At 45.3% G+C, this 10,795-nt stretch overlaps 1 protein-coding gene across 1 annotated transcript; it reads right to left on the bottom strand.

The window, feature by feature from the left end:
• Positions 1-927: 927 nt before the first annotated feature.
• PLA2G1B (phospholipase A2 group IB) lies at positions 928-9,490 on the bottom strand. The gene is made up of 4 exons (XM_030336551.1): positions 9,410-9,490; positions 4,977-5,136; positions 4,337-4,464; positions 928-1,052 (listed from the first exon to the last, which is right to left on the bottom strand). Exons 1-4 carry the CDS (start codon positions 9,441-9,443, stop codon positions 928-930), a joined length of 447 nt encoding a protein of 148 aa, XP_030192411.1. The 5' UTR covers positions 9,444-9,490.
• Between the last annotated feature and the right edge of the window lie 1,305 nt (positions 9,491-10,795).

Below are 10,795 nucleotides of genomic sequence, written 5' to 3'. Positions count from 1 at the left end.
AAGATACCAATCATATTTCCTACTCTCAAATCCCTGAGGCGGGGGGGGGGGGGCGGGATCCTTGTGGTGCAGGATCACGTGATCTGAAAAGGTAAATAGAGCCACGTGGTTTTTCCTGGACTGCTGCAAACCTTGGCGCCAAGATGTACCCTCGTTGAACAATTACTTAATGAACGTGTATGACGTGGTAAGCACTGATGATACTGCGGCTGCTGAGATATAATCGCTACTTCAGAACGCTCCCAATTAAGTTTGTTTAATTATGTATTCATTTATTCTTTTTTAAATTTATTTTGAGAGAGAAAGAGCTCGCGCAGGATTGTGGGAGAGGCAGAGAGAGAGAGAGAGAGCGAGAGCCCCAGCAGACTCTGCACTGTCATCGAGGAGCCCGATGTGGGGCTCCAACCCATGAACGGCGAGATCATGACCTGAGCGGAAACAAATCAACAATTTAACGCTTAACCACCTGGGCCACCCAGGTGCCCCTTATGTATTCATTTCAGTCTCAGCCACTGTACTAGTGTTTCCCGTATTACATTTCCTTTAATGAGTACCCATCAGATGCTCATGAAAAGATTGCTAAAGGAATTTGTTTTCTCTCTCCCTCAGCCCTTGGGGTAATGAAAAAAGAGGTAGGTTTTTACCTACGAGGATAGATTATATATTTTGATCTGGCAATAATCAGTGGCTAATCATTATTCAGGTCTTAACGGTGTTCACTTCCTAGAAATATCCCTGTCATTCAACATCCAAGGCTAAAACTAATGATGCTTACAAAGAACTAGGAAGACACTTAGTCATGTTGCATAGACAGAGGATAAAACAATATGCAAACGTGAGGCTTTTCAACAAAGTGCTTTATTGGAGGACACAGGGTAAAGTGAAGGGCATGAGGTGGGTGGAGATGATGCTCTCCAGAGGTGACACTCAATTCTTACAGTACTTCTTGGTGTCCAGGTTCTTGTGCTCCTTGTTATATGGGGCCTTTGAAAAGCAGATGGCAGCATTGCGGTCGCAGTTGCAGATGAAGGCCTCACAGGGTTTGTTTTCATCTGGAAAAGAGCAAGAGGAGAGGACTGAGCCAAGGTAGATCCTGCTTTGTCCAGTCTGGAGGGAAGGAAGAATTAACTGGAATAAATAATGGCCATTACATTAATACAAATTTGGGTTTGATAGATTAAGCAAATAAAAATACCAGAATTTCAGAAAAACAAAAAAAAATTGCAATGTTTGGAATGTAGAATAAAAAATGTTCATTGTCTATCTGGAAGTCAAATTTAATTGGACAACATGTGTTTACTCTGGCAATCCTAGGTGTGATCGATGCTGTTAGGAAAGTCCTATCTGTTTCACATCCCTAAATGAGCTCTTATAACCCACAGAGCTATAGATCTTTGATAACATAGGCAAGCAATTTATAAACAATATGGAAAACACTAAAACATATACTCGAAGCAGCAAAGTATTGTGCATATAAACTTAGTGAAGTTTAGCAAGCAAATTTCTCTACTTTAAAACACATTTTAAAAATTACAGAACAGGGGCACCTGGGTGGCTCAGTTGGTTAAGTGTCCGACTTCAGCTCAGGTCATGATCTCACGGTTTGTGAGTTTGAGCCCCGAGTCAGGCTCTGTGCTGACAGCTCAGAGCCTGGAGCCTGCTTTGGATTTTGTCTCCTTCTCTCTCTACCCCTCCCCACTTATACTCTGCCTCTCAAAAATAAATGAATGTAAAAAAATTTTTTATTTTTATTTTTTATTTTTTTTTTTTAAAATTTTTTTTTTTCAACGTTTATTTATTTTTGGGACAGAGAGAGACAGAGCATGAACGGGGGAGGAGCAGAGAGAGAGGGAGACACAGAATCAGAAACAGGCTCCAGGCTCTGAGCCGTCAGCCCAGAGCCTGACGCGGGGCTCGAACTCCCAGACCGCGAGATCGTGACCTGGCTGAAGTCGGACGCTTAACCGACTGCGCCACCCAGGCGCCCCTAAAAAAATTTTTTAAATAAAAATAAAAATTGCAGAACATTCTTACAGTAGAATATTTTACAGATATTTAAAACAATTAAGTACACCTATATGTGGAAATGTTTCCAAGATATTTTATTAAAGGAAAATGAAGGGCAATGCATCTAACTAGTTATCTTGGGTAGCAGGATTATAGGCACCTTCCATTTTCCATGATATATTTCTGTAGAGTTTGAAATTACACTACTTTGGCCTTGTTTATTTTTATAGCCAAAAGAAACAACAATGATAACTTTTAAAATGCATTTCAAATTTGTTATCTATAATTTAATTATGTACTTCTGCTTACGTTCAATAATCTTATTAAAGTTTTGTTTCTCTCTGATCCTTTTTTTTTTTTTAAGAGAGAGAGAGAGAGAGAGTGAGTGGGGGACAGGGGCAGAGGTCATGATCCCAGGGTCATGGGACTGAGCCCCGCTTTGGGCTCTGCACTGAGCATGGAGCCTGCTTAAGATTCTTTCTCTCTCCCTCTGCCCCTCTCTCCTATTTGCATTCTCTCTCTAAAAAAAAAAAATAAGTAAATTAAAAAAATAAAAGGGAAGGCTGTACAGAGAAAGCGACATTTGAAGTCCTGGAATGAGACTTCACATGGGAAGTGTTTCATGCAGAAGGAACAAAGGACTTGAGGTGGGCACGTGCCTAGCTATGATTAAAATGATAAAAATGTTATTCCAAGGATAAGCACAAATGAACACAGAGCTATGAAATCGTTTATTCCTTAAGATGGTGGGATTCCTGGGGCGCTTGAGTGACTCCATCGGTTAAGCATCTGATGCTTGATTTCGGCTCAGGTCATGATCTCAAGTTGCTGCATCAGATCAGGCTCTGTGCTGACAGCATGCTTGGGATCCACCCCCCCCCCAAATAAATAAATAAACAAATAAATAAACTTTAACAGTGCTTTAAAAAAGATGGTGGGATTCCTGGTAACTTTTTTCTTGGCCCTCTGGATTTGAGTTACAGTTATTTCAATGATGTATGTACAGTTTTGGAAAGTGGGACCCGTCTGTGAGTGCATAGAAAAGAGTAGTGAAAATCCAGAATGCTAGCCTAGCATGACAATACTATTCACCTCTGAACTGTTTGCCCTTCAGAACCACCTTCATAAAGGGACACATTTCACCATGAGCTGTGCATAACTTAGTGGTTAAGACCAGAACCTTTGAAATCAGAAACAACTGAGTTCAAATGCTGACCCTACCACTTACAAGCTCTGTGATTTTGGGCAAGTAGCTATTTTTGAGCCTCAGCTTCCTCACCTGTAAAATGGGATTAATAAAACATATATATGCTCAGCGTACTCCCTGGTATGTAATAAGAAACTAATAAATGGTAGTTCTAAGCTCCTTTCATGAAATAACGAAGCTATATAGCATGGCAGTTAAGAACAGAGACCTTGGAGCCATATAAACCTGTTCAAAACCAGACACCCCAGGGTGTCTGGGTGGCTCAGTTGGTTAAGCATCTGACTCTTCATTTTGGCTCAGGTCATGAATTTACAATCTGTGACATGGAGCCCCTATAGGCTCCTTGTAGGACTCTGTGCCGGCAGTGCAGAACCTACTTGGGATTCTCTCTCTCCCTCTCTCTCTGCCCCTCTCCCGCATTCTATCTCTCCCTCTGTCTCTCAAAAACAAAAACCCCCATGGGGCGCCTTGGTGGCGCAGTTGGTTAAGCGTCCGACTTCAGCCAGGTCACAATCTCGCGGTCCGTGAGTTCGAGCCCCGAGTCAGGCTCTGGGCTGATGGCTCAGAGCCTGGAGCCTGTTTCCGATTCTGTGTCTCCCTCTCTCTCTGCCCCTCCCCCGTTCATGCTCTGTCTCTCTCTGTCCCAAAAATAAATAAATGTTGAAAAAAAAAAAAAAACAAAACCCCCCAGAAAAACCCAAATGGGGCGCCTGGGTGGCTCAGTTGGTTAAGTGTCTGACTTCGACTTCTGCTCAGGTCATGATCTCATGGTTCATGAGTCTGAGCCTGCAACAGGCTCTGTGCTGACAGTTCAGAGTCTGGAGCCTGCTTAGGATTCTATGTCTACCTCCCTCTCTGCCCCTCCTCTGCTCGCACTCTGTCTCTCTCAAAAATAAAATAAACATTAATAAAAAAATTTCAAAAGTTCTGAAACTGCTAAAAAAAAAAAAAAAGCCCCAAACAGTGGGTGCCCCAGTTTCCTCATCTGTCAAACAAGTATAATAATAATACCTATCTCATAGGATTGTTGCCAGGATTAAAGGAGACACAGCTTGGCACCAAGGCGATCAATAAATGGTGGATATCATTACTATTATTTCTTCCACAAAGGAGTTAACCTACCGCTGCAGGTGATCTCAGAGCCAGAGCATGAGTATGAGTAGGTTTTGGTGTAGGGGTTGTCCAGGAGGAATTTACAGCTGTCCAGTTTCTTGGCTCGTGAGTAGCAGTGGTCGTGTGTCTGGCAACACCTAAAGAGTGAGGGAAGGACAGAGCTCAGGCAGGGGCAGGGCAGCAGGGCAGGCTCATTAAGGGGAATGATTTAGCTGATATGCTCCGGAAGATATTTATCCTGTGGCTTGAAAAATGTAAGTCCTTTTATCGTGTTTATTGAAGGCGATTTAAAAATGGGTTGCAGGAATATGGTACAATCACGTATGTGTTCTGAAGATGCAGTGAGAGTCTTAACCACTGCTGGAAGAGGACAATCCAATCGACGCTGTGGTGTTTTGTGATGCAATATTCTGCCACTAGAGGGCAGCAGCATCCACTATTGCTTGACATCAACCTTCCGCCTTTGCTCCTAACCGAGAGCACTGGATTCAGGGGCCTCTTGGAGCATTTTTGTTTATACAAGAGTTGAAAATATGTTACCCTTAGCAAATATGCAAATCCATTTTCTGTGCCTCCTCGTGAGATCCTTGGCTTGTGCCCTCCCCCCACCGCACGGGCACTCCCCTCTCCCTGCCGATCAATCACTCACTTGTCCAGTTCATCCACAGGCGTGCCGGATCCACCCAGGCCACAGTAGCAGCCGTAGTCGGTGTAATCCCTCACGGGGTCACTCTCGGGGATCGTACACTTGATCATGTTGCGGAGCTGCCACACTGCCCGCGGGCTGACGCCCCCCTCAGCAGCACCCACTGCAAGAAAACACAGCCAGAGTTTAAATCCATCCTGATTGGCTCTGCCAGCGCCCAGGGGCCCCACTGCCTCCTGCCTGCTCTCTGGCCCCACGCTGCCTTCCACCCCTCCAGCTGCCTCCTCGGAAGAGAGCTGGACACAGAAACCTGGTAATGTAAATGAGGATTTTTTCTTTTTATAAAGCTTTTTAAAAATATTTTTTATCGAGGGGCGCCTGGGTGGCTCAGTCGGTTAAGCGTCCGACTTCAGCTCAGGTCACGATCTCACAGACCGTGAATTCGAGCCCCACGTCGGGCTCTGGGCTGATGGCTCAGAGTCTGGAGCCTGCTTCCGGTTCTGTCTCTCCCTCTCTGTCTGCCCCTCCCCCATTCATGTTCTGTCTCTGTCTCAAAAATAAACGTTAAAAAAAATTTTTTTTTTATCTAGATAAAATTCACATAACAAAATTCACCATTTAAACACTTAAAATGGACATTTCATGGGCACCTGGGTGGCTCAGTCAGTTGAGCGTCAGACTTGGACTTAGGTCATGATCTCAGGGTTCGTGGGTTCGAGCCCTGCACTGGAATAGCTGCTGTCAGTGCAGCGCCGGCTTCTGATCCTCTGTCGCCCCCCACCCCCCGCCCTTCTCCCCTCTCAAGCGCGCTTGCGCACTCTCAAAAATAAATAAAAAATAGTTTTAAAAATGTACATTTCTGTGGTTTTTAGTATATTCACAGAGTTGTGGAACCATCACCACTAAATCTAGAACATTTTCATCACCCCCAAAAGAACATCCTGTTCCCATTAGCATTCCTTCCCCTTTTCTCCTCTCCCCTCTGGCAACCAGTAAACTCTATGGATTTTCCTATTATGAACACTTCATGTAAATAGAATCATACAGCATAATTTTTTTTAAGTTTACCAGTCCTTTTTTAAAAAAAATTATTTATTTTGAGAGAGATAGAGCATGAGAGCAGAGGAGAGACAGACAGAGGGAGAAAGAGAATCCCAAGCAGGCTCTGCACTATCAGCACATAGCCGGGAAGCCGAGCTTGAACTCACAAACTGTGAGATCATAATCTGAGCTGAAATCAAGAGTCCGATACTTAATCTAGGGAGCCACCCAGGCACCCCTAGCACAATGTTTTTGATGTTCATCCACATTATAACATATATCAATACTTCATTCCTTTTATAGTTGAATAGTATTCCACTGTGTAGGAGAGACCGCATTTCGTTTATCCATTTATCACTTGATAGACATTTGGGTTGTTTATACTTTTTGGTTCTCATGAATAATGCTGCTATTAACAGTTGTGCACTAGTTTTTGTGTAAACATATGTTTTCTATGAGGTCCCCATTATTTATCCAGCAAATATTTATTGAGCACCAATTATGGGCCAGTCACTGCTGTAGGAACTGAAATACATCAGTGAGCAAATAGAAAATCTGTAACCTCATTCAGTTTATAAAGCTCAATGCTTTTGAGTTTATAAAGCTCCCTAGTAGGGTAGAAAAACAGTAAGCAATAAATGAAATAAATAAGGAAATCGGATCCTTTGTTAGAGCTCCAGGCTCTGAGCATGGTAAGGGGAATCTAAAATGGGTTAGGTGGGAGGGGCGCCCGGGTGGCTCAGTGGGTTAAGTGTCCCACTTCAGCTCAGGTCGTGATCTTGCAGTTTGTGGGTTCAAGCCCCGTGTCGGACTCTGTGCTGACAGCTCAGATCCTGGAGCCTGCTTCAGATTCTGTGCCTTCTCCTCTCTCTGCCCCTCCCATGCTCTGTCTCTCAATAATAAATAAACATTTTTAAAAATTTTTTTAATTAAAAAAAAATAAAATGGGTTAGGTGGGAGGCGCCTGGGTGGCTCAGTCCATTAAGCATCCGACTCTTGACTTCAGCTCAAGTCATGATCTCACAGTTCCTGAATTTGAGCCCCATGCTGGGCTCTGTGCTGACAGCACTGAGCCTGCTTGGGATTCTCTCTCTGTCCCTCCCCCACTCATGTGCATGTGCATGCTTGCTCTCTCTTTCTCTCTCAAAATAAATAAACTTTAAAAAAAGGATGGGTTAGGTGGGGATGTGGCAGGGTTGAGATGGGGCAGGAGCATAAAGAGGCCTGTGTGGCCTTCCATCCTCAACAGGACAAGCTCTCTTCTGCCTCAAGGCCCACACACCTGCCATTCCCTCTGACTGGCACATTTTGTCATCTTTTTTTTTTTTTTTCAAATGTTTATTTATTTTTGAGAGAGAGACAGAGACAGTGTGGTAGGGGGAAAGAGAGAAGGAGGGAGACACAGAATCTGAAGCAGGCTCCAGGCTCTGAGCTGTCAGCACAGAGCCCGATGTGGGGCTGGAACCCACGAACTGGGAGGTTCTGATCCCAGCCGAAGTCAGATGCTTAACCTAGCTACCCAGTCACCTTGACCTGTCATCTTTTCAAAAGGCTGGAGGATCGGGGCGCCTGGGTGGCGCAGTCGGTTAGGCGTCCGACTTCAGCCAGGTCACGATCTCGCGGTCCGTGAGTTCGAGCCCCGCGTCAGGCTCTGGGCTGATGGCTCGGAGCCTGGAGCCTGTTTCCGATTCTGTGTCTCCCTCTCTCTCTGCCCCTCCCCCGTTCATGCTCTGTCTCTCTCTGTCCCAAAAATAAATAAACTTGAAAAAAAAAATTAAAAAAAAAAAAAAAAAAGGCTGGAGGATCTTGTTTTAAATGCCACCTCTTCTTTCTTGACCACCTAAGCCAAGTGGCTCCTCTGCTATCGTTTTTCTTTATGTTATTTGCTTCATAGTACCTATAGCAGTCTGTATCTGTCATTTATTTATGCCTCCCTCTCACTGGACCATAAAGTCAAGGACAGGCCTCAGGGCTTTTGTTCCCCAGGGTCTGACACATAGTAGGTGCTCAATAAGTATCTATTAAATAAGTTTTTAAAAAGTCTTCTTGTGGCTGAGTGCTTGCCCAAACCAGGCACAAGGCTTGGCACAGCAGACTCAGGAGGCAGGACCCCTTCACCTCATTTTCAGGGCCAGCCCCTGTGAGTTGGGGCCCTGAAGAGGGCGCTACATGATTTTGGGGTCCCATTCAAGTGGCCACCAGTATCATCTTTTTGCCCCATGCCTTGCCCTTTCTTCCCTTGATCTGCCGTGCACACTGGAGCCACTCCATATGCTTATACCCCAGGGCAAAGGGAGGGTGGCAGCTGGTCACGCTCCCCTGTGAGCAGCCTCCACACTGGCAGCAGACAGACAGGAGTGGCCTGGCTACCTTGGCCCATCTCCAGACCCCCCCCCCCCCCCGCCTGCTTCCCTGTTTTCTCAGTCTCTGATCCAGCCAGCTCTGCTCTTTGCACAGGCCAGACCTACACAAAGCTAATTTTCATGTGTGTGCCTGTGTGTGTGTGGCGGGAGGGGAGGGGAACTCGTCCATCTAGAAGTCCTCAGTCTCAACCCAGAGCCTGATACCTTGGAGGCTCTGATATATCAGTGTTGAATGGATGAATGAGGTGGGATTTGAATTCCAATATATCTGATTCCATGGATTCATTCAATAAATGGTGCAAACAGCTCTATCATTGCTCTCATGGAGCCCATACTTCAATATGGGTGGAGGATAAAAAAGGAGGGGCACCTGGGTGGCTCAGTCAGTTAAGTGTCCGGCTCTTGATGTCAGCTCAGGTCTTTTTTTTTTTTTTTAATATTTATTTTATTTTTGTGTGAGAGAAAGAGAGAGAGACAGAGTGCCAATGGGGGAGGGGCTGAGAGAGAAGGAGGCACAGAATCCAAAACAAAGCAGGCTCCAGGCTCTGAGCTGTCAGCACAGAGCCCAATGCGGGGCTTGAACCCACACACTGTGAGATCATGACCTGAGCCAAAGTCAGATGCTTAACCGACTGAGCCCCCTAGGAGCCCCTCAGCTCAGGTCTTGATCTCAGGGTTGTGAGTTCAAGCCCCGTGTTGGTAGAGTTTACTGAAAAAAAAAAAAAATTAAAGCTTTAAGAAAAGGGAATGCATCAACAAGAAACAAGATACAAATTGCAGGCAAATGTAGGTGCTGGGAAGACCCCAGGCCAAGGCAATATGGTAGAGGGCAGGTAGGCCCTTCTGAGGCGGGTCATCTGAATTTGGACCTGGAGGTTGGAAAGGTGCCAACTGTGGGGGAATTTGTTATGGGAGCCGTTAAGCCCCATAGAGAGCCCAAAAAAAAGCCTCCAAGGCTGGCCAGCCTTGTGACCTGTGACCCCCATTCCAGAGAAGTGAGATCTTAGCGCTGAGCTGAGGAGACTCACCTACCTGTAAGCAGAGCAGCCAGCACAAGGAATTTCATCCTGTTAACTTGCCGAGCAAGAGAAAGGACTAAAGCCACCTACTGCCTCTCTCTTTATACCCATACCATGTCTCTAAGATAAGGCTGTAGTGTTTGCTTTGCTCCCAACCTGCTCTGAATTGGCCTTGAACCTGTCTGTTGCAGGAATAACTTTTACCGACGAGCAAGCCCTGCCAGCAAGGGATCATTGGAAAAAGGGGGATATGTGTCGGTCATCTGCATCTTTTAATGGAAGGGATTATTTCTGGAATTTGTATGGCTTGGAATCTTGACCCTCCCCCCACCCCTTTGCACTCAGCCCAATTCTATCATTGCCTCCATGTCTTATGGGTCTGAGCTGTGGGTCTCAGTGAATAGTCCCGTCAATCATGCATTTAACAGATGAGCAAATGGGTTCAGAGAGGTGAAGTAACTTGCCTGAGGTCACACAGCCATCTAATGGCGGGGAGCAGGGGCCCACACTTAGGCATGTCTGATTCTTTCTTTTTTTAAGTTTATTTATTTACTTTTGAGGGAGGGAAGGAAGGAGGGAGAGAGAGAAAGGCAGAAAGAGAAGGAGAGAAAGGATCCCAAGCAGGCTCTATGCTGCCAGTGCAGAGCCCGATGCAGGGCTCCATCCCACAACTGTGAGATCATGAACTGAGCTGAAACCAAGAGTTGGAGGCTTAACCAGCTGAGCCACCCAGGCGACCCTAGGCATGTCTGATTCTAAGGCACATGTTTTATTTTTCTGCACTACATTAATACCACCCCTCCTTCATTCTCCAGTGTGGGTTTGCAAGGACACCCTGGACTTTGGAGTTCCAAAGACTTGGATCTGACTTGTAGAATGAAAGCGCACATATCAAATGTTTGTATAACATTTTTTAGGAGAAATTCACATAGCATAAAATTAACCATTTTATTTTATTGTTTTTTAAATGTTTTATTTATTTTGTGGGGAACCTGGGCGGCTCAGTCAGTTGAGCATCCGATTTTGGCTCCGGTCATGATCTCATGGTTCGTGAGTTCAAGCCCCGCATTGGGCTCTCCGCTGTCAGCTCATAACCTGCTTCAGATCCTCTGTCCCCCTCTCTCTCTGCTCCTCCCCCCACCTTGCTCATTCTCTCTCTCTCTTTCTCTCTCAAACATAAACAAGAAGCATTAAAAAATGTTTTATTTATTTTTGAGAGTGAGTGGGGGAGGTGCAGAAAAGGAGGGGAGAGAGGATCTGAAGGGGGCTCTGCACTGAGAGCAGAGAGCCCAATGCTCACAAACTGTGAGATCATGACCTGAGCCAAGGTCAGACGCTGAGATCAACTGAGCCACCCAGTTGCCCCAGCCATTTTTTTTAAGTTTTTTTTTTTTTAATG

Source organism: Lynx canadensis, chromosome D3, assembly GCF_007474595.2.
Source record: "Lynx canadensis isolate LIC74 chromosome D3, mLynCan4.pri.v2, whole genome shotgun sequence".
Classification (NCBI taxonomy): Eukaryota; Metazoa; Chordata; class Mammalia; order Carnivora; family Felidae; genus Lynx; species Lynx canadensis.
Note: the sequence above shows the minus strand (reverse complement) of the source record. Positions and strands in the feature narration are given on the sequence as shown.

Bases quoted from the DNA above. Each gene is read 5' to 3' on its own strand.
- PLA2G1B (XM_030336551.1), bottom strand. From the start codon at position 9,443: ATGAAATTCCTTGTGCTGGCTGCTCTGCTTACAG. The intron at 5,137-9,409 runs GTAGGTGAGTCT...GTTTTCTTGCAG, and splicing joins GCTGGCTGCTCTGCTTACAG to TGGGTGCTGCTGAGGGGGGC. The intron at 1,053-4,336 runs GTAGGTTAACTC...GCTCTTTTCCAG, and splicing joins CTCTGAGATCACCTGCAGCG to ATGAAAACAAACCCTGTGAG.